This window comes from Macaca mulatta, chromosome 7 (genome assembly GCF_049350105.2).
Source record: "Macaca mulatta isolate MMU2019108-1 chromosome 7, T2T-MMU8v2.0, whole genome shotgun sequence".
NCBI classification, from domain to species: domain Eukaryota; kingdom Metazoa; phylum Chordata; class Mammalia; order Primates; family Cercopithecidae; genus Macaca; species Macaca mulatta.
Genome location: NC_133412.1, coordinates 104,940,874 through 104,964,616, shown reverse-complemented (window position 1 = coordinate 104,964,616; position 23,743 = coordinate 104,940,874). Strand labels below are relative to the sequence as shown.

Here is a 23,743-nt window from a genome sequence, read left to right as displayed (position 1 = left end):
GTTATGGCCAGGAGGCTTCTTGCCCAGGTCAAATTGTTTCACAGTTCATCTGGTGATTTCCTTCTCCTTGTGGCGTTTTCCCCTGTGCCTCTGGCTGCCCTCCCATTGGATCTCTGTGGTGCCAGGCAGGAATGACTTGTTGGGGACCCAGTGAACTCCGAGCACCTTTCCTGCTGCTTCCTCTACCCCTATATTTTGTTTGGCTCTCTAAATTGACTCAGTTCCCGGTAAAGTTGGAGACTTCTCCCTCAAATAGACCTTCCATTTCCCCAGTAAGGGTATGTGTTCAGGAGAGGAGGATCTCTCTTTCCCACTTCCACAGTTGGGGCACTTACAATGTTAGGGGTGTCTCCTGGGTCTTGCAGGAGCAGTTGCTTCCTTCAGAGGGTCTGTGCGTCTTACTGCAACTCCTGGTTTGTTCTTGCAGTCATTCTGGAGCTAAAATTCACAATGTGAGCCTCTGCACACTGCTCTATCTGTCTGAGTCGGAGGTGCAATCTAGTCCTGCCTCCTATCCGCCATGATGATCTTCCATTCAGGACATTCCCATTCACCTTTTGATGCATATTGGAGTTGTATCCAGCTTTCGGATATTATAAACAAAGCTGATAGGAACATGTGTCTAAGTCTTCATGCAGATATGTGTCTCTTTTGTCTTGGGTAAATATCTAGGAGCATAATATTTAACTATAAGGTATATGCATCTTTAACTCTTTAAGAGTGTAACAGAGCCAGGCATGGTGGCTCATGCTTGTAATCCTAACACTTTGGGATGCCAAGGTGAGAGACCTGCATGAGCCCAGGAGTTCAAAAACAGCCTGGGAAACACAGAGAGACCCTGTGTCCAAAGAAAAAAAAAAGTATGCCAGAATGTTTCCAAAGTGGTATTATTTTACATTCCCATTCCCCACCAACAGGGTATGAGCTTGCCAGTGGATCCACATCATCTTCAGCACTTGGTATTGCCAATCTTTTTAATTGTAGCAATTTTAGTGGCTTTGTAGTGGTATCCCATTGTGGTTTTAATTTGCATCTCCCTAATGACTAAAAACATTGAGCACTTTCATGTCATTTGTCAGTGATATCTCTTCTTTCGTGAAGTGTCTATTTAAATCCTTTGCCTATTTTAAATTGGGTTGTCTTATTAATCAGTTGTAACTATTCTTTATATATTTTAAACTCTTCATCAGACATGTTTCACAAATGTTTTCTCCTAGTCTCTAAATTGCCTTTTGATTTTCTTAACTGTGTCTTTCAAACAGCTAGGTTTTAGTTTTGATGAAATATAAGTTATCTACTTTTTATGTTATTGTTTAATTGGGATTTTTGTGTCTTATTTTTGCATAACTCAAGATCATGAAGATTTTCCTCTATGTTTTTCTTTTAGATGTGTCATAGTTTTAGATTTTATATTTAGGTCTATGATCCATTTTGATGTGTTTTTAGATCTAGAAGGAGGCAAGGTTTATTTCTTTGTAAAAATATGTCTCATCGTTCAAGCACAAGTACTGAAAAGTCATCCATTCTCTACTGAATTGCTTTGGCACCTTTGTTGAAAATCAAGTTATTATATCTGTGTATGTCTGTTTCTGAACTCTGTCCCATGGATCTGTATTTCTATCTTTACACCAATACCACATTGCCTTGATTACTGTAGTTTTATAACAAGTCTTCAGGCTGGGCACAGTGGCTCACGCCTGTAATCTCAGCACTTTGGGAGGCTGAGGTGGGCAGATCACGAGGTCAAGAGATCAAGACTTTCCTGGCCAACATAGTGAAACCCCGTTTCCACTAAAAATACAAAAATTAGCTGGGCATGGTGGTGCATGCCTGTAGTCCTAGCTGCTCAGGAGGCTGAGGCAAGAGAATCGCTTGAACCCAGGAGGCGGAGATTGCAGTGAGCCAAGATTGCGCCATTGCACTCCAGCCTGATGACAGAGTGAGACTCCATCTCAAAAAGTAAGAAACAAAATAAGTCTTCAAATCAGGTGGTGTAAGTTCCTAAACTTTAATCTTTTTTGTTCAAAATAATTTAGCTATTCTGGACACTCTCTAGTTCCATGAAAATGTTGGAATCAAGTTGTCAGTTTCAGTAAGAGTCTTGTTGGATTTTGACAGAAATCACATTGGATATAGATCAGTTTGGGAGAATAGATATTTTAAACACGTTGAATCTTCCAAACCTTGAACATGGTATGTCTCACCACCTAAATGTTTTCTTTGATTTCCTTCATTAATGTTTTGTAGTTGTCAGCATAACAGATCTTTTACATATCTTATTATATTTACATGTAAATATTTCATAGTTTTGGGGTGCTATTATAAATCAAACGTTTTTCATTCAATTTCTGATTATTGCTAGTATGCAGAAATAAAATTGCTTTTGTATGTTGACCTTGCATACTGCATCTCTGCCAAATCGATTTATTAGTTCTAGTTGCTTTTTTGTATATTATTTGGAATGTTCTCCATAGACAATCAGTCTGTCTGTGAACAGACATGGTTTTATTTCTTCCTTTCTAATCTATATGCCTTTATTTCTTTTTCTATTGCACTAAGAAAGACCTTAGGTATGATAATGAATAAAATGTTGAGCTTGGACAAGCTTGCAGTGGGTCTTTCACCATTAGCAATGATGTTAGCTGTAGTTCTCTGTAAATGCCTTTTATTAAGTTGAAAAAGTTGTTTTCTATTTCTAGTTTGCTGATAATTCTTATTGCAAATGAATGTTGTTTTGTTATATGCTTGGTTTATATCTATTCAAATAAACATGCTTTTTTTCTTTAGTCTGTTTTGCTTTACTGTTTCTTCTTGAATCTGCCATGCTTTGATTGATGTTCAATTGTTGAACCAACCTTGCATTCCCAGGAAAATGACCTCATAGTTATATGTATTATCCTTTTTATATAATGTTGGATTCAACAAGGTAAGATTTGTTGAATAATTTTGTGTCTATGTTTATAACGAGTATTTGTCTGTACTCTTCTTGTATTGTCTTTGTCTGGTTTGCATATTAGGGTAATGCTGGCTTCACAGGATGAGTTGGAAAGTGCCCCCTCCTATTTTCTGGTAAAGTTTCTGTAGAACTGGTATTATTCCTCCTTCAATGTTGGGTAGATTTTGACAGTAAAGGCATCTGGGAATAGAGTTTTCTTTGTTGGTTCTTAACACAAATTATACATATATATATATATATTTTTTATACTTTAAGTTCTAGGGTACATGTGCATAACGTGCAAGTTTGTTACATATGTATACTTGTGCCATGTTGGTGTGCTGCACCCATCAACTCGTCAGCACCCATCAACTCATCATTTACATCAGGTATAACTCCCAATGCAATCCCTCCCCCCTCCCCCCTCCCATGATAGGCCCCGGTGTGTGATGTTCCCCTTCCCGAGTCCAGGTGATCTCACTGGTCAGTTCCCACCTATGAGTGAGAACATGCGGTGTTTGGTTTTCTGTTCTTGTGATAGTTTGCTAAGAATGATGGTTTCCAGCTGCATCCATGTCCCTACAAAGGACACAAACTCATCCTTTTTTATGGCTGCATAGTATTCCATGGTGTATATGTGCCACATTTTCTTAATCAAGTCTGTCACTGATGGACATTTGGGATGATTCCAAGTCTTTGCTATTGTGAATAGTGCCGCAATAAACATACGTGTGCATGTGTCTTTATAGCAGCATGATTTAGAATCCTTTGGGTATATACCCAGTAATGGGATGGCTGGGTCATATGGTACATCTAGTTCTAGATCCTTGAGGAATCGCCATACTATTTCCCATAATGGTTGAACTAGTTTACAATCCCACCAACAGTGTAAAAGTGTTCCTATTTCTCCACATCCTCTCCAGCACCTGTTGTTTCCTGACTTTTTAATGATCACCATTTTAACTGGTGTGACATGGTATCTCATTGTGGTTTTGATTTGCATTTCTCTGATGGCCAGTGATGATGAGCATTTTTCATGTGTCTGTTGGCTGTATGAATGTCTTCTTTTGAGAAATGTCTGTTCATATCCTTTGCCCACTTTTTGATGGGGCTGTTTGTTTTTTTCTTGTAAATTTGTTTGGGTTCTTTGTAGGTTCTGGATATTAGCCCTTTGTCAGATGAGTAGATTGCAAAAATTTTCTCCCATTCTGTAGGTTGCCTGTTCACTCTGATGGTAGTTTTTTTTGCTGTGCAGAAGCTTTTTAGTTTAATGAGATCCCATTTGTCAATTTTGGCGTTTGCTGCCATTGCTTTTGGTGTTTTAGACATGAAGTCCTTGCCCATGCCTATGTCCTGAATGGTACTACCTAGGTTTTCCTCTAGGGTTTTTATGGTATTAGGTCTAACATTTAAGTCTCTAATCCATCTTGAATTAATTTTCGTATAAGGAGTAAGGAAAGGATCCAGTTTCAGCTTTCTACTTATGGCTAGCCAATTTTCCCAGCACCATTTATTAAATAGGGAATCCTTTCCCCATTTCTTGTTTCTCTCAGGTTTGTCAAAGATCAGATGGCTGTAGATGTGTGGTATTATTTCTGAGGACTCTGTTCTGTTCCATTGGTCTATATCTCTGTTTTGGTACCAGTACCATGCTGTTTTGGTTACTGTAGCCTTGTAGTATAGTTTGAAGTCAGGTAGTGTGATGCCTCCAGCTTTGTTCTTTTGACTTGGGATTGTCTTGGAGATGCGGGCTCTTTTTTGGTTCCATATGAACTTTAAAGCAGTATTTTCCAATTCTGTGAAGAAACTCATTGCTAGCTTGATGGGGATGGCATTGAATCTATAAATAACCTTGGGCAGTATGGCCATTTTCACGAGATTGAGTCTTCCTATCCATGAGCATGGTATGTTCTTCCATTTGTTTGTCTCCTCTTTTATTTCACTGAGCAGTGGTTTGTAGTTCTCCTTGAAGAGGTCCTTTACATCCCTTGTAAGTTGGATTCCTAGGTATTTTATTCTCTTTGAAGCAATTGTGAATAGAAGTTCATTCATGATTTGGCTCTCTGTTTGTCTGTTACTGGTGTATAAGAATGCTTGTGATTTTTGCACATTAATTTTGTATCCTGAGACTTTGCTGAAGTTGCTTATCAGCTTAAGGAGATTTTGGGCTGAGACAATGGGATTTTCTAAATATACCATCATGTCATCTGTAAAGAGGGACAATTTGACTTCTTCTTTTCCTAACTGAATACCCTTGATTTCTTTCTTTTGCCTGTTTGCCCTAGCCAGAACTTCCAACACTATGTTGAATAGGAGTGGTGAGAGAGGGCATCCCTGTCTTGTGCCAGTTTTCAAAGGGAATTTTTCCAGTTTTTGCCCATTCAGTATGATATTGGCTGTGGGTTTGTCATAAATAGCTCTTATTATTTTGAGGTACATTCCATCAATACCGAATTTATTGAGCGTTTTTAGCATGAAGGGCTGTTGAATTTTGTCAAAAGCCTTTTCTGCATCTATTGAGATAATCATGTGGTTCTTGTCTTTGGTTCTGTTTATATGCTGGATTATGTTTATTGATTTGCGAATGTTGAACCAGCCTTGCATCCCAGGGATGAAGCCCACTTGATCATGGTGGATAAGCTTTTTGATGTGCTGCTGGATCCGGTTTGCCAGTATTTTATTGAGGATTTTTGCATTGATGTTCATCAGGGATATTGGCCTAAAATTCTCTTTTTTTGTTGTGTCTCTGCCAGGCTTTGGTATCAGGATGATGTTGGCCTCATAAAATGAGTTAGGGAGGATTCCCTCTTTTTCTATTGATTGGAATAGTTTCAGAAGGAATGGCACCAGCTCCTCCTTGTACCTCTGGTAGAATTCAGCTGTGAATCCATCTGGTCCTGGACTTTTTTTGGTTGGTAGGCTATTAATCATTGCCTCAATTTCAGAGTCTGCTATTGGTCTATTCAGGGATTCAACTTCTTCCTGGTTTAGTCTTGGGAGAGTGTAAGTGTCCAGGAAATTATCCATTTCGTCTAGATTTTCTAGTTTATTTGCATAGAGGTGTTTATAGTATTCTCTGATGGTAGTTTGTATTTCTGTGGGGTCGGTGGTGATATCCCCTTTATCATTTTTTATTGCATCTATTTGATTCTTCTCTTTTCTTCTTTATTAGTCTTGCTAGTGGTCTGTCAATTTTGTTGATCTTTTCAAAAAACCAACTCCTGGATTCATTGATTTTTTGGAGGGTTTTTTGTGTCTCTATCTCCTTCAGTTCTGCTCTGATCTTAGTTATTTCTTGCCTTCTGCTAGCTTTTGAATGTGTTTGCTCTTGCTTCTCTAGTTCTTTTAATTGTGATGTTAGAGTGTCAATTTTAGATCTTTCCTGCTTTCTCTTGTGGGCATTTAGTGCTATAAATTTCCCTCTACACACTGCTTTAAATGTGTCCCAGAGATTCTGGTATGTTGTATCTTTGTTCTCATTGGTTTCAAAGAACATCTTTATTTCTGCCTTCATTTCGTTATGTACCCAGTAGTCATTCAGGAGCAGGTTGTTCAGTTTCCATGTAGTTGAGCGGTTTTGATTGAGTTTCTTAGTCCTGAGTTCTAGTTTGATTGCACTCTGGTCTGAGAGACAGTTTGTTATAATTTCTGTTCTTGTACATTTGCTGAGGAGTGCTTTACTTCCAATTATGTGGTCAATTTTGGAATAAGTGCGATGTGGTGCTGAGAAGAATGTATATTCTGTTGATTTGGGGTGGAGAGTTCTATAGATGTCTATTAGGTCTGCTTGCTGCAGAGATGAGTTCAATTCCTGGATATCCTTGTTAACTTTCTGTCTTGTTGATCTGTCTAATGTTGACAGTGGAGTGTTGAAGTCTCCCATTATTATTGTATGCGAGTCTAAGTCTCTTTGTAAGTCTCTAAGGACTTGCTTTATGAATCTGGGTGCTCCTGTATTGGGTGCATATATATTTAGGATAGTTAGCTCTTCCTGTTGAATTGATACTTTTACCATTATGTAATGGCCTTCTTTGTCTCTTTTGATCTTTGTTGGTTTAAAGTCTGTTTTATCAGAGACTAGTATTGCAACCCCTGCTTTTTTTTGTTTTCCATTTGCTTGGTAAATCTTCCTCCATCCCTTTATTTTGAGCCTATGTATGTCTCTGCGTGTGAGATGGGTCTCCTGAATACAGCAGACTGATGGGTCTTGACTCTTTATCCAGTTTGCCAGTCTGTGTCTTTTAATTGGAGCATTTAGTCCATTTACATTTAAGGTTACCATTGTTATGTGTGAACTTGATCCTGCCATTATGATATTAACTGGTTATTTTGCTCGTTAGTTGATGCAGTTTCTTCCTAGCCTAAATGGACTTTACATTTTGGCATGTTTTTGCAATGGCTGGTACCGGTTGTTCCTTTCCATGTTTAGTGCTTCCTTCAGGGTCTCTTGTAAGGCAGGCCTAGTGGTGACAAAATCTCTAAGCATTTGCTTATCTGTAAAGGATTTTATTTCTCCTTCACTTATGAAACTTAGTTTGGCTGGATATGAAATTCTGGGTTTAAAATTCTTTTCTTTAAGAATGTTGAATATTGGCCCCCACTCTCTTCTGGCTTGGAGAGTTTCTGCCGAGAGATCTGCTGTTAGTCTGATGGGCTTCCCTTTGTGGGTAACCCGACCTTTCTCTCTGGCTGCCCTTAAGATTTTTTCCTTCATTTCAACTTTGGTGAATCTGGCAATTATGTGTCTTGGAGTTGCTCTTCTCGAGGAGTATCTTTGTGGCGTTCTCTGTATTTCCTGGATTTGAATGTTGGCCTGCCCTACTAGGTTGGGGAAGTTCTCCTGGATGATATCCTGAAGAGTGTTTTCCAACTTGGTTCCATTTTCCCCCTCACTTTCAGGTACCCCAATCAGACGTAGATTTGGTCTTTTTCATAATCCCATACTTCTTGCAAGCTTTGTTCATTTCTTTTTCTTCTTTTTTCTTTTGGTTTCTCTTCTCGCTTCATTTCGTTCATTTGATCCTCAATCGCTGATACTCTTTCTTCCAGTTGATCGAGTCGGTTACTGAAGCTTGTGCATTTGTCACGTATTTCTCGTGTCATGGTTTTCATCTCTTTCATTTCGTTTATGACCTTCTCTGCATTAATTACTCTAGCCATCAATTCTTCCACTTTTTTTTCAAGATTTTTAGTTTCTTTGCGCTGGGTACGTAATTCCTCCTTTAGCTCTGAGAAGTTTGATGGACTGAAGCCTTCTTCTCTCATCTCGTCAAAGTCATTCTCCGTCAAGCTTTGATCCGTTGCTGGCGATGAGCTGCGCTCCTTTGCTGGGGGAGATGCGCTCTTATTTTTTGGATTTCCAGCTTTTCTGCCCTGCTTTTTCCCCATCTTTGTGGTTTTATCTGCCGCTGGTCTTTGATGATGATGGTGACGTACTGATGGGGTTTTGGTGTAGGTGTCCTTCCTATTTGATAGTTTTCCTTCTAACAGTCAGGACCTTCAGCTGTAGGTCTGTTGGAGATTGCTTGAGGTCCACTCCAGACTCTGTTTGCCTGGGTGTCAGCAGCAGAGGCTGCAGAAGATAGAATATTGCTGAACAGCAATTGTACCTGTCTGATTCTTGCTTTGGAGGCTTCCTCTCAGGGGTGTACTCCACCCTGTGAGGTGTGGGGTGTCAGACTGCCCCTAGTGGGGGATGTCTCCCACTCAGGCTACTCAGTTGTCAGGGACCCACTTGAGCAGGCAGTCTGTCCCTTCTCAGATCTCAACCTCCGTGTTGGGAGATCCACTGCACTCTTCAAAGCTGTCAGACAGAGTCGTTTGCGTCTGCAGAGGTTTCTGCTGCTTTTGTTGTTTACTGTGCCCTGTCCCCAGAGGTGGAGTCTACAGAGACAGGCAGGTTTCCTTGAGCTGCTGTGAGCTCCACCCAGTTCGAGCTTCCCAGCGGCTTTGTTTACCTACTTAAGCCTCAGCAATGGCGGGCGCCCCTCCCCCAGATTCGCTGCTGCCTTGCCACGAGATAGCAGACTGCTGTGCTAGCGATGAGGGAGGCTCCGTGGGCGTGGGACCCTCCCGGCCAGGTGTGGCATATAATCTCCTGGTGTGCCTGTTTGCTTAAAGCGCAGTATTGGGATGGGAGTTACCCGATTTTCCAGGTGTTGTGTGTCTCAGTTCCCCTGGCTAGGAAAAGGGATTCCCTTTCCCCTTGCGCTTCCCAGGTGAGGCGATGCCTCGCCCTGCTTCAGCTCTAGCTGGTCGGGCTGCAGCAGCTGACCAGCACCAATTATCTGGCACTCCCTAGTGAGATGAACCCAGTACCTCAGTTGAAAATGCAGAAATCACCGGTCTTCTGTGTCGCTCGCGCTGGGAGTTGGAGACTGGAGCTGTTCCTATTTGGTCATCTTCACAAATTATATTTTTAAAAGTAGTTTATACTACTCAGGTTATCTATTCCTTAAGTGAACTTTGGTAGTTTCTTTCAAAGCATTTGTCTATTTCATCTAAGTCTTCAATTTTATGGGCATAAAGTTGTTTGTAATCATTCTTACTGTCCTTTTCATGTCTGTAATGATGTCTCCTTTTCATTCCTGATTTGTTGATTTATGTAATCTTTCTCTCTTAATGAGCCTGGCTAAAGGTTTGTCAATTTTGTTCATCTTTTCAAAATGTCAAGTCTTTTAATTACACTCTATTGAGATGTGAAGAATGGAAAATAAGTATCACTCCTTAACAAACAGGCAAACTATCTGTACTTCACTCTACCTTTGGAGTTGGCAACAAAATTTTAGAATAAGCTTAGTTCTTCTTTTATAGCTACTGTTCCTTCCTCCCTGTCTAAACCTCCATATATACTCCAACCACCATTTGTTTCAGTAGACTTCCTTGAAGCATCTGCAGACAACAGTGAAGGAGGAGAAGAGGGCAGGGAATTTCATATGTGGATCTTCTCTCGGTCATGTATGTATGGGTAAGGACTATCTTTCTCATTTCCCCATGATACATATTAAATGATGACATATAACTTTAAGTCATTCTTTTTCTGGATAAAGTTAAGTTTGGTTTAAGTATTTTTGTATTCAGAAGTGCTCAATGATCATCTGTATTTTCCTCTTCTTCAATAAACAATAAACACACAAATAAATATCTGAAATTTTAAGTCATTACTTCCCTCTCAGAGTGATATGATGACAGTGTGTCCACAGATAATTTTATTCATGATATTAATTAGTATAATTTGGTCCAGTAAATTTCAGTTCAGATATAGCAGTCTGTGTTTTTTAACTTTTATTTTTATTTTGAGATAATTGTAGATTTACATGCAGTTGAAAGATATAATACAGAGATTCCATGTGCCCTTCACCCAATTTCCCCCAGTGGTAACATCTTGCAAGACTATAGCACAATATCACAACTGGGATATTGACATTGATAGTTGTGATACAGAACATTTCCATCATTACAAGGATCCCTCATGTTTCTCACAGCCACACCCAATCCTCTCCCATCCTCACCCCCTCCTTAACATAGCCACCACTAATCTGTTCTCCATTTCTATAATATTATGTCACTTCAATAATGTTATATAAATTGAATCTTTTGGTACGAAACCTTTTAAAATTGACTTTTTTCATTCAGCATAATTCTCTGGAATTATAAGTTGCTGCATGTACCCATAGTTTGTTCTTTTTTATTGCTGAGTAGTATTCATGTTATGAATGTACCACAGCTTGTTTAACCATTCATCCAATGAAGAAAATCTGGGTTGTTTTTGGTTATTACACATAAAGTTGCAATAAACATCAATCTACATGTTTTTTTGTGAAAACATGCTTATAATACTGTGAAACTCTACGCTTAATTTTCTGGTTGATAACTATAGAGCAACGATGTCAAGGCATTTGCCAAAAGTGACAGACCACTTCTTTATAAATGCCAATTATCTAATGGCTCACTCTTATCAGTACTTTCAGCTTTAAAACTGTCTGCTACCCAACTTTGAAAAGTCATTGACTCTATCTCTTTGAGCTTCAATTAGACAAGATAAATGTTTTTTTAAAATGTATTATTTGAAATGTGAACTCCATGAAATGCTCTTAAAAAGGCAGGGAGTGGATTTCATGGCCAAAAAAAGTTTGAGGAAATGCTAAGTATTGCATCTCCCCCCACTTTTTAAAAATTTTATTCATTTATTTATTTATTTTTTTGAGATGGAGTCTCACTTCATCGACCAGGCTGGATCGCAGTGGCACAATCTCTGCTCACTGCAACCTCTGTCTCCCAGGTTGAAGTGATTCTCCTGCCTCAGTCTCCAGAGTAGCTGGGATTACAGGTGTACGCCACCACACCCAGCTAATCTTTATTTTTAGTAGAGATAGGGTTTCACCATGTCAGTCAGGCTGGTCTCAAACTCCTGACTTCATGATCCACATGCCTAAACCTCCCAAAGTGCTGGGATTACAGGTGTGAGCCACTGTGCCCAGCTGCCCACCCCCCCATTTTTATTTAACAAAAGCACATTGGTGTACAAAAGGATGAACCTAATGTTGAATTACTCAAGTTCAAATCCAAGCTCCATCACTTGCTAGATACAGACACTCAAGGTTGAGTGTCTTCAAATTATATCTCAAATTACTTATCTGTAAAATGGAGATAATAGTACCCACTCACACAAATGGAGGAATAATTATAATTAACTTGTTAAATGTTAGCTATTACTATTACTGCTATCATTATCAGTATCATCATCAACATCATAATGGTCTTATTAAAAATACATATGTTCAGGCTCCACTCCTAGAGACTGAGATTCATTAAGTGTGGGGTACAGTGTGATCCAGATGAAGAAGCAGAGGTTCATATTAAGAACATATCCAAGATAGTACTAAAGACAAGATTCAAAGACAGTCCAAATTGCCTGGTTGGGAGGTGTAATACTTATGCTCATACACAAATTTAGTATATCATTTAAACTACTAACTCTGTGGTCCTGTAAAAAGTGTACAGTTCTCTCCCAAAATGGACTTGTAACATCATAAACTCATGATTCCCAAAGGGGTAATTCAATAAAATAAAATGCAGTTCTTTGCAGGTGGTATACACCAGCTTTCAAAAAATTCCTAAATATAGTAGTTAACATTGATACATCAAAGTTTTGTGAATCTTAGCTTAGCAAATCAGATCTGAAGTCATTATTTCCTTAGAAATAAAACAGTTATGATTTCTATTATTTCTGTAGGTTCCATCACCACATTGCTGATTTCCAAAGGTCCTCTTAATGTCAGTACCAGGCAAATTTCCAGGACACTTGGGGAATCATTCTGAAGGTGATGGCAATCTTCTTACCACTTCCACAGCAATCCTCAAGTAAGCTTTGGCCTGGAAAAGAACAAACTTATTTGTTCTGTATTTCTCTTCAGCAGACACTGATAGAGTGTGACTCATCAACTCTTCAACAGTTGAGATGACTAATCAACTGTTTGTCATAGAGGCCCACTGTATTTGATAGTAAAAAGGCTGAGATGAGGAAATTCAGTACTGAGAAGATAATGCTGTATACATTGCAGATGGCATAAGGAAGAAAAACTTTTAGATTATTTGGAGGGTAATTATTTGGAAGGTGACTCTCTGAAATAATATTCAGTACCAGAAATTACTGTTTTTAAAATTCTAATTCTAGTGTCAGCAAACTAGCAACCCAGTCTAGTTGTAGAGAAATTACACCTTTTTGCTCTGAAAAATTGATATCTTGAGTTAGAGACTGCCAAAACTTCTTTAGCATAAGAGCTGTTAGTCATTTTAAGGAGGACTATTTATTACCATGCTGCAGTTTATCTTAGGAAAGCGTTTTCTTCATCTCCCCGAGAATGGTGTGCAACCTCAGCACCAAGCACCTATAGGCTCTTTCACCTGGTAAATTTTGGATATCATGCCAAAAATCCTGGTTCCATTGTTACACTCTTTATGTCTGGGATCCCAGTGTCATGGGACACTAAGAGCAGCTCTTAAGCCACGGAGTGGGCCACAAGCTAACCTAATGCCTGCATGGTAATGATACTTGCATTTTAAGAGTTCTATTAAATAAATGTAATGCAAAATTATTTATATCTTATACCTTATTCATAAAAAGTAACTGTAGAACACAATAGTAAAATTTTCTAAACCCCTTAATTTCTACATTGATAACTGACATGGTTTGGCTGTGTCCCCACCCAAATCTCACCTTGAATTGTAACTCCCACAATTCCCATGTGTTGTGGAAGGAACCTGGTGGGAGGTGATTGAATCATGGGGGTAGGTCTTTCCCATGCTGGCCTTGTGATAACAAGTCTCACGAGATCTGATAGCTTTAAAAACAGGAGTCTCTCTCCACAAGCTTTTTGCCTGCCATCATCCATGTAAGACGTGACTTGTTCCTCCTTGCCTTTCACCTTCCTCCATGATTATGAGGCCTCCCTAGCCACATGGAATTGTAAGTCCAATAAATCTCTTTCTTTTGTAAACTGCCCAGTCTCTGGTATGTCTTTAATCAGCAGTGTGAAAACAAACTATTCACAGTAAATTGGTACCAGTAGAGTGTGGCATTGCTGAAAAGATACCTGAAAATGTGGAAGTGACTTTGGAACTGGGTAACAGGCAGCGGTTGGAACAGTTTGCAGGGCTCAGAAGAAGACAGGAAAATATGGGAAAGTTTGGAACTTCCTAGAGACTTGAGTGGCTTTGACAAAAATGCTGTTAGTGATATGAACAATAAGGTCCAGGCTGAGATGATCTCAGATGGAGATGAGGAAGTTGTTGGGAACTGCAGCAAAGGTGACTCTTGTTATGTTTATCAAAGAGACTGGTGGCGTTTTGTCCCTGCCCTAGAGATTTGTGGAACTTTGAATTTGAGAGATGATTTAGGGTATCTGGCAGAAGAAATTTCTAAGCAGCAAAGCATTCAAGAGGTGACTTGGGTGCTGTTAAAGGCATTCAGTTTTATAACGGAAGCAGAGCATAAAGATTCAGAAAATTTGTAGCCTGACACTGTGATAGGAATAGAAAATCCCATTTCCTGAGGAGAAATTCAAGCCTGCTGCAGAAATTTGCATAAGTAACAAGGAGCCAAATGTTAATCCCCAAGACAATGGGGAAAATGTCTCCAGGGCATGTCACAGGTCTTCATGGCAGCCTCTCCCATCACAGATCTGGAGGCCTAGGAGGAAAATTTAATTTTTGTGGGCTGGGTCCAGGGTCCCTGTGTTGTGTGCAGACTAGGGACTTGGGGTCCTGCTTCTCAAATGCTCCAGCCATGGCGGAAAGGGGCCAACAAAGAGCTCAGGCGGTGGCTTCAGAGGGTGGAAGCCTCAAGCCTTGGCAGCTTCCACATGGTGTCGGGCCTGTGGGTGCACAGAAATCAAGAATTGAGGTTTGGGAACCTCCATCTAGATTTCAGATGTATGGAAATACCTCGATGCCCAGGAAGAAGTTTGCTGTAGGGGTGAGGTCCTTATGAAGAACCTCTGCTAGGGTAGTGCAGAAGAGAAATGTGGGGTCAGAGCCCCCACACAGAGTCCCTATTGAGGCACCACCTAGTGGAGTTGTAAGAAGACAGTCACCATCCTCCAGACCCCACAATGGTAGATCCACTGACAACTTGCACCCTGTGCCTGAAAAAGCTGCAGAAACTCAATGCCAGCCCATGAAGGCAGCCAGGAAGGAGGCTATACCCTGCAAAGCTACAGGGGTAAAGCTGCCCAAGACTATGGGAACCTACCTCTTGCATCAGCGTGACCTAGATGTAAGACATGGAGTCAAAGGAGATAATTTTGGAGCTTTAAGATTTGACTGCCCCACCAGATTTCAGACTTGCATGGGGCCTGTAGCCCCTTTGTTTTGGCCAATTTCTCCCATTTAGAACAGCTGTATTTATCCAATGCCTGTACCCCACTGTATCTAGGAAGTAACTAACTTGCTTTTGATTTTACAGGCTCATAGGCGGAAGGGACTTGCCTTGCCTCAGATAAGACTTTGAACTGTGAGGACCTGTGATTTGGGAGGGGCTGAGGTGGAATGATATGGTTTGGCTATGTCCCCACCCAAATCTCATCTTGAATTGTTTCCCATATGTCATGGGAAGAACCCAGTGGGAGGTGATTGAATCATGAGGTGGGTCTTTCCCCTGCTGTTCTCATAATAGTGAATCTCATGAGATCTGATAGCTTAAAAATAGGAGTCTACCTGCACGAGCTCTCTTTTTGCCTGCCGCTATCCATGTAAGACATGACTTGTTCCTCCTTGCCATTTACCTTCCTCCATGATTGCGAGACCTCCCTTGTCACATGGAACTGTAAGTCCAATAAACCTCTTTCTTTTGTAAACTGCCCAGTCTTTATCAGCAGTGTGAAAACAAACTAATAAAATAATATACTCACAGTTATATATTTATATACAACTACTAAAGACAGTAGCTAAGACTTACTAGTACTTAATATTTGCCAAGTGTTATTTATCTTCACAGTTACTCTGGGGGTAAATTCTATCATTATCCCGACTGTACAGATAAGGAAACATCCAGAAAGGTAAACAATTTTGTCGAAAACATAATAGCTAGTAGGAGATGAGCTGGGCTTTGAACCCAAGCTGACCAGTTCCCAGACTCTGCACAGTAAAAAGAGATGTTTGTGGTCTATTTGCCCTGACTCAATGAAGTACTTTAAGAGTCTTTCACATGTCTTCATTTTTAAAGACTACACTTGAGCCCTAATAGCTAAATCATGATTTATTTTACCAGAAAAGTATTAAAAGTCATTTAAGAGAGTCCTTTAAAAAAAAAATCTAAAAACATGAATAAGGCTTTAAATGTTTTTGTTGAGTACCTACTATACCAAATACTTCATGTAAATAATCTCACTTAGACATGTAAAACAAGCACCATCAGCTCAACTTGGATGATGAAACCAGTTGTTGTTTGCTCAAGGTCATGAAGTCAGGCTGGAAAACCTTCAAACCTGGGTCCAACTGACTCTAAAGTCCAGCTTTTTCCACTATACCACATGTTAAACAGTAAACTCAAATGCAAGTAATTATAATCATAAAACATAGTCTAAAAATGGTTTCTTATCTGCTATAGTTAATAGAAACAAGTTTTTGATTATAAATGTAAATAACATCTACTTATAAAGAAAGGTTTCTCTCAAATCAAATGTGCTGATTTTCACTCATACATCTTTATAAATACCTTTTATCTCCTAGTAGCTTTTCTAGGTACTTATGCCTAATATTTTGTGATGAAAATTTAAAGTTAACTAAAGCAAGATGATACAAGGCCATCATTCTGTAATCTTTTAGTGTTTATCTACATTAAATTAGAGACATAAACCTATCAGAACACAAAAAATACTGAATGATTCCAGAATAATCAAATTGGCTACATTTAACCTTTCCTTTTTAATGGACTATCTCCAAACTTAGATTTCTAATATATCACATTCTAAGTAATAGATTGTCAGTTGCTGAGAAACCACTAAAAGTGCTTAATTTAACAGTTTGAATTTCTCAAAAACTGTTGAGGCTAAATTTTTCAGCCAGTGCAGTATTATTTCAAGTAATACATTTTGGTTCGTATTGCATACAAGGCATCATGTTGGGAAATCTGTGGTATGTAATGATATAAAAGAGAGGCAGAACAGTTCACTGGTGAAGAGTTGGGGCCTTGAAGTCAGACAGCCATGGTTTAGAATCTTGGCTTTATTACTTATAAGCTGTGAGGTTTTGGGCAAGTTACTTAACCCTTCTAGGCTCAGTTTCCATATCTGTAAACTGCTTATAATAATTATATCTAGCTCAAAGCATTTTGGGAGTATTAAGTGAGAATATGGCATGTGAACTGTTGGCACAGAGGAAGCATATAATAAACATTTGTAGCTGCTATTATTATCATTATACTCTCAAGAAATTTACAATCTCATTGAAGAGCTCATATGAACATGTCCTTTGGGCACTGTTCCCACCTGAGGAATAATTAAATCCCTTTCTTTTGTTTAATCCATAACTAGCAAAAAAAATCGCACACACACATATCATATACAAAGGATACAACTGAGGTAACTCAAACTATTAATACTCTCTTCTTTCATCAACTCTACACAGACTAACCCTTTTCTCCTATTCAAGATCTTTTTGTTAGGTCATCTAGAGGCACAGATAATACAGTTGGACCCTATTGTCTGCTATGCCATTAACTAGCAACAGGGAATGAATGGTAACCAAAGTGCACAAAGGTTTTTTCCTTTGTCTTTGTTTTTAAATATTTGAAGTCCTAACTTATCATACACAGTCATTTCATATTAAGATTGTGAGGTGATAATTTAGAAATTATAAGAAAATAAAGTTCCCACTAATATTTGAAAGTCTTTACCAGGAATATGTTATAGCACATCTTTTGTAGCTAATATTCTTACTTGATAAAAAGGATAAAACCACAATGCTGTCAGTTAATCACAGGTCCATTCCTTGTATTCTGGTCTTAATAAAGAGCAGAAGGCAGTTTTAATTGCATCAACAATATTAATCATACCAGCATGCGGGGATGCTATTGAATTTAGGGGTTCTGAATTCTAAATATCACCTTCTCACCCCTCCTCTATTGTTTTCTCTGGCTACTTTACACTACTTACATTTGGAGTCTTACTTGCCGTTCCTAAATGGTGTACCGGTGCAGAAGGTTTTGCCCATTGGGCAAGCAGCAGACTATTACTACTTTTTAATTGGTACTATGAGCTCTTCCAACATTTCCAATGATGTCTTAAATTCACCACAATTCATATCTTTAAATTAATCACTATATTTTTAGTGTTTGCCTCTTCTGAAAGTTAAATGTTACTGGGAGAGTTAAATCCTCAATGTGTAATTCTAAAGGATTTTGTGGGCAGAGAATAAGAGCCCTAACACCTGGTGTTGTGAGGAGGGAGTAATAGAAAATGGAGAAGGTGGAGTAAGAAGGAAGATGAAAAGCTAACGATTAAACATTTAGCGATTTATAATTGTGCCTATGGGTCAACCCCTAAAAGTAAACAATAAAAAGTATCAGTCTAGGCCGGGTGTGGTGGCTCATGTCTGTAATCCCAGCACTTTGGGAGGCCAAGGCAGGTGAATCTCCTGAGCTCAGGAGTTTGACACCAGCCTGGGCAACATGGTGAAACCCCATCTCTACCAAAAACGCAAAGAATTAGCTGGACATGGTGGTGTGCACCTGTAGTTCCCAGCTACTTAGGAGGATGAAGTGGGAGGATTGCTTGAGCCTAAAAGGAGAGGCTACAGTGAGCCAAGATTGCACCACTGCACTCCAACCTGGGTGACAGAACAAGATCCTGTCTCCAAAAAAAAAAAAAAAAAGTATCAGTCTAAAGTGAATAACTAACAAGATTATAGGTTTTGCCCCATTAACTTCTGCAGAAGTTTTACCATGTTGGCAAACAAACACTTCCTTCATTCTTTAAATGAAGACATGCAGGCAGAATAGTCGTTAAGGTTCTATGAATACAACAGAATCTGGTGAGAGCGTTGTGACTAGTTTCTTTTTTTTTTTTTTTTTTTTTCGAGTGAGAAAAACATTATTTTAATGAAATTTTAAAATCTTCAAATAAAATACAAGAAAACAGTAAGAACAAGAAAAATGGGATAAAATGATAAGGTATATTAGAAAGCATAAAATGTGACTAGTTTCTAAGAGCACATTTCCATTTGAGTTCACGAGGGAAAGGGAAGGAGGCTTTTAGGAGGCAAGATTCATCATAAGACTAACCAGAGGATTCTGATCCTAGGCCTCAGTCACAGCTTCTTAGTGTCTAGGAGTTAATGTCTTTGATGTTGAAGCTGGGAATTCTCTCATGATTCAAATTCTGCTACCCTGATTTTTTTTTTTTTTTTTTTTTTTTGACGGAGTTTTGCTCTTTTTGCCCAGGCTGGAGTGCAATGGCATGACCTCGGCTCACTGCAACCTCCGCCTCCCAGGTTCAAGTGATTTTCCTGCCTTAGCCTTCCAAGTAGCTGGGATTAGAGGTGCATGCCACCACGTCCAGTTAATTTTTGTATTTTTAGTAGAGACGGTGTTTCACCATGTTGGCCAGGCTGGTCTCAAACTCCTGACCTCGTGATCTGCCCGCCTCAGCCTCCCAAAGTGCTGGGATTAAGGCATGAGCCACTGCGCCGGGTCTACCTTGATTTTTAAATAACATCAAAGAGTGATATTTACTTGATACCATGTCAAGGACACTAAGTGGACTCAGCTCTTCAACAAAGGGAAGAGGAGAGACATTTAGTGTCATGACATCTTATACAGGCAGTTTCAGAAGATTCAGTTGTATTCTACTTGGCATTTTTCAAGGTACACATTATTATTTCGTTTATTCTTTCCCATCTTCCTCATTATGAGGACCTTCAAAGAGGTTAGAAAACTTGCTTTAGGTCACACATAGAAAGTGGCAAACTTGGTACCCATGATGACTCAGATTTAGTGCTTTTCCTTCCATGCAGAAATTTCCTTTGAGAATCTAACAAAGCTATTTAGAGTATTAAATCGTATTATCTTTGGATGGTTGCTATATGTTCTCCGTTATATTACATTCCTCTAACTTCAATGAAATGTTTCTTACTACTGGAGGATTTAAAAGAAAAAATAATGAACAGGTGAAAAAAATAATAAAAATCTAAACTCTTAATTGAAATACACTGGCATGTAATTATTCTTATTCACTAGGAATCACTGTGAAATGTCTTTAAATAGTCTGTTCTCAGGAGGCATTTAAAAGTGTGTAATTAAAACAAAAAACCCTCAATTTTCATAGAACTTTTTCAAATACTGCATAAAGTACAGCTATGGTAGTTGGGATTGGCAGACTTTAATTACAAAGATGATAAAGGATTATGGTTTTTTTGCTTATCTAAAAAATTGCTAAGAAAGACTGAATAGGAAATTTAACAGTTAATACCTAAAAGGCAGAGAAGAGAAAAACAATGGTAACTGTTATACTGTATTTACTCAGAGATCATATCGCCAGCAGAACAATCACTATACCATAGCTGCTGACCCTTAAGAAAAGGAAAGGACCTCTAAACGCAGGAAACAGATCACTCAAAATGAATATACTTTACTTATCCAAGATTCCCGTTCATTTACTCTTACTTTACAGCTCTTAACCAAACTTGGTTCTTTTATTTTCCAATTCACAGAAGATTAAAGGAAGCAAACTAGAATATAAAGAGCAGTAGTTATGTTTAGAAAAAATACCAGTACTATAAAGCTATACCCATTAGTTAAGGAAAAGAAAAACAAAAGAAAAACTATTAGAAGATTGATTGGGGCTGTTCAACAAAGGAACAACATCCAAACCGATGTACCAGATGATGAATCAGTTTCCAAGTTAAATAGCAAGTGTTATTTAGGAAAGAAAAAATATGTATGATTCATTTTATTTCTATTTTTAAAAAGATTAAAATATTATATGCTTAAAGATTTTATGTAGCAGTAATTTTGAAAATCTATCAACTATATCTCCAATGATGTTGGCTAATGAAACACTACTAGTCTTTTCACCTCACCTTCCCAGTTATATTTATTAAAATAAATGCAATGAAAATTTCATCTCTAGGCTGGGCATGGTGGCTCATGCCTATAATCTCAGGACTTCGGGAGGCCAAGATGGGAGAATAACTTGAGTCCAGGAGTTCGAGACCAACCTGGGCAACACAGTGAGACCCTGTCTCCACAAAAAAACCAAAAAATTTAAAAAAATTAGCAGGGCATGGTGCTGTGCACCTGTGGTCCTAGCTACTCGGGAGGGGGCGGCTGAGATGGGAAGATTGCTTGAGCATGGGAAGTCAAGGCTGCAGTGAGCTGGGATTGCACAACTGTACTCCAGCCTGGGTGACAGAGCAAAACCCTGTCTGGAAAAAAAGGAAAGAAAAAAAATTCCACCTCTAATTGTTTACACAATTACCTTATATCCAATTCAATACTTTCTTGTATTAGGCTTCCTTCTCCAATCAGTTGAACTTCTAATACTGAAATATAATAAACTTGGGCAGTTAGATATTGCTAGCCAGCAATATAAGAATTTTACAAACTGTAATGTTCATGCTTTTCATGAGAAAACTGGTTGGGTGACGATTCTCTGTAGGTAAACTTGTTCAGCTGGTAATTTGGAGCCAGCATTGGAAGCTTACTGTACATAATAGTATCTTAAAGATGCTTTGGACAAGTTAAATAATCCTTGTTTAAATATATATGGACTATGAATATATAGGCTTAATCTTCCCAACTTTCTTTCTATATTTCAAAAAGTATATAAAAAGAAATAAAAATATATCCAAAAATGGAACTTACCTCATCACTTTCAGGCTGTGAAAACACAATTGGCTGGCCTGTATCTGAAGCTTCCCTTATATTAAGGTGTAAGGGAATGTCTCCTAAAAGAGCCCAGCAGACATCCATTAGAACCAGAAAAGTTTATATAGGCATGTTGAATCTCACTATTTGAACTATGGAAAGAAACAAAATCTGAACTAAATTGATTCAAATTGACTATCTTCTAATTGCTAAATCTCTGAAAAAGAAATTTCAAATGGGAATTACAAACAAAATACTCTACTTTAGAGTAGTACAGTGATTGTATTTGTTTATATAGAAAAGCTCTGTGGCACCCCATCAAGGGATGAGGCCTCTGATTTATTCTTTGCTGGAAGTCTCCAAGCAAGCAATGGCTTGGAAGACATTTGCAAATGATTTTTCCCATCAATATCTGTTATAGACACATCATGTCACATAATAAGAGGAAACTGAAGAGCAAAATATGGGGAGACAAAATAGTCCAAAAAAAATACAACAAAATAACCTTCCTGATGTTGGCAAATGGAGTGAGCTCAAAGAACTGGTCAAAAGTAGGCCAGACCTGTTATCTCAACTATCTGTCTCTTTATCAGACAGAATTATTTTTCTCTTATTATCTACTAGCCTATGTAGCACCATATATAACCTGTGAGCTTGGTGAGATCTCAGCAAGTATATGACAAGAACCTTCAAAATACAGACGGAGTTGGGAGAGGTGTGTTTTCTTGAGGACATATTACTATCAGGCAGGGGAATTTAAGAGCTGACCTGAATTCTGACCCCTCATCCAATATACTCTTTCCAGCACACCATCACAAACGAAGTCTATCAAGACTGAGATTTAAAGTGCAGTGAGTGGGGTCTTAAGTGGAAAAGTTGACTTGCCTTGGTACTTAGCGTTCTCAGAACCACTCCAAATCCACGCAAAGGTTATTAAAACATACGTGTATGTGGTGTTTTATTCAAATAAGTCATTTAGCACCATGTCAGGCAATTTAAATAATGCAAAAGAAGTATGTTATAAAAATATTACAATATATACTATGAAGTACATGGAAAAGGAAATGTTATTTCATGCTCCTCTTGTCAAATGTTGTGATCTTAAACTATAAGTCTTTCCTCAATATCCAATGGCCAAATGACAAATACATGATATTTTAGTAGCCATTTAAGGATTAGCTTTTCATTAAATTTGATTCCTATTCTCTAGATCAACTTCGGACTGCAGGAAACTGTCACAGGAGCAGGCAGAAAAAAATGTTATAGAAAATGCTTAGAAATGAAAATTTTTCCTCTCAATTTATGAACTGTCATTCTAGTAAAGAATCATGAATGATTTCTTTTCTACTGCATAAATGGAAGGTAAAAGAGTAAAACCTTCTCCTTTATATAGCCATCTATTGACATCATTTCTGCTCTCCAGATACTCACAATCCTACCTACAGACACAGAAGATTAGACCAAGAAGGGGAAAAGTCTTGTTAAAAACAGGTGGCGTAGTAAGAATGGTAACGGGCTAATGGTTGTATCTAGACAGGGATTTTTAAAAAGTAAAAGTGAGTGAGGAGCAGTCTGAGCCTGAGAAGTATCTTTGAGGTGCCAAGTCTGAAAGAAATGAGGGAACATTTCAGACATATAATAGGTTAAAGGGTTTTCTGTGAAATGGTCTGAGACCTTAACTACTATGCATAAACTATCCCTGTAGGTAAATATAGATAAGGTTCTGAAGAGCTATCGTGCCAAATAATCATTTAAAACACAACCCACTGAATTAAGAGTCTGCCAGGGAGTCAGTAAAGGACAAATAAGGGTTCCCAGGAGGTTCAACTGGCCAAGAGGCCATAGCTGTGAAAGCTTTCTCCCTGATTTCAGTTCCTCATTCCCAACTCCAGCCTCTTCATAATTGAAGCCCTGCTCCATTTCATGGGAGACACCATGGGACCCATGAATACATTAAAAGGAGGGGATGTGCCCTAACGAGGAACTCTAAATGATTTTTCCCTAACACTGTCCGACATAGCAGTCTAGGGCACCATCCAATTTTTGTGACTAGTAATCAGTGTTTCTGATACATTTTTAGGGTAATTGTACATTTGTGAGCTGTTGGTTAAAATGTAACTTTCATACGTACCATTGTTTCTCAATGAAATGTTTCAAATTCTAAATAACTGACTTAGGAAACTGTTCAGCTCATTTGTAAGTTAGGAAATTATAATGTTGTCAGTATAATTCAATAATGCCATTATAATTACACATTTACTTTATTATATAAGTGAATGTCAATCTGTTATTATGCAGATTTGGAAAATTGAACTTTCTGGGTTAAATGAAAAACAGTTGCAGAATATAATTAGTGGCTATAATTATAGCAATGTATCAAAATATATCATCAGTATTCACCTGGTATTGTAGTGGCTGCTATAGTGCAAATGCATAACAATAAC

The 23,743-nt window shown here is 38.4% G+C and overlaps 1 protein-coding gene across 5 annotated transcripts in view; it reads right to left on the bottom strand.

The window, feature by feature from the left end:
• The window catches only part of NUBPL (NUBP iron-sulfur cluster assembly factor, mitochondrial), a 295,919-nt gene that overhangs the window by 24,851 nt on the left and 247,325 nt on the right, over positions 1-23,743 (bottom strand). For 4 of the 5 annotated variants that reach the window (XM_077940880.1, XM_015143512.3, XM_077940881.1 and 1 more), the window contains 2 exons: positions 21,297-21,379; positions 10,205-12,310 (listed from right to left, as the gene is read on the bottom strand). In XM_077940880.1, the coding sequence (XP_077797006.1) occupies positions 12,248-12,310; positions 21,297-21,379 (146 nt within the window). In that variant the 3' untranslated portion in view covers positions 10,205-12,247. Of the gene's footprint in view, positions 1-10,204; positions 12,311-21,296; positions 21,380-23,743 lie in introns of those variants that run through there. The other variant, XM_077940878.1, reaches the window with a different exon arrangement.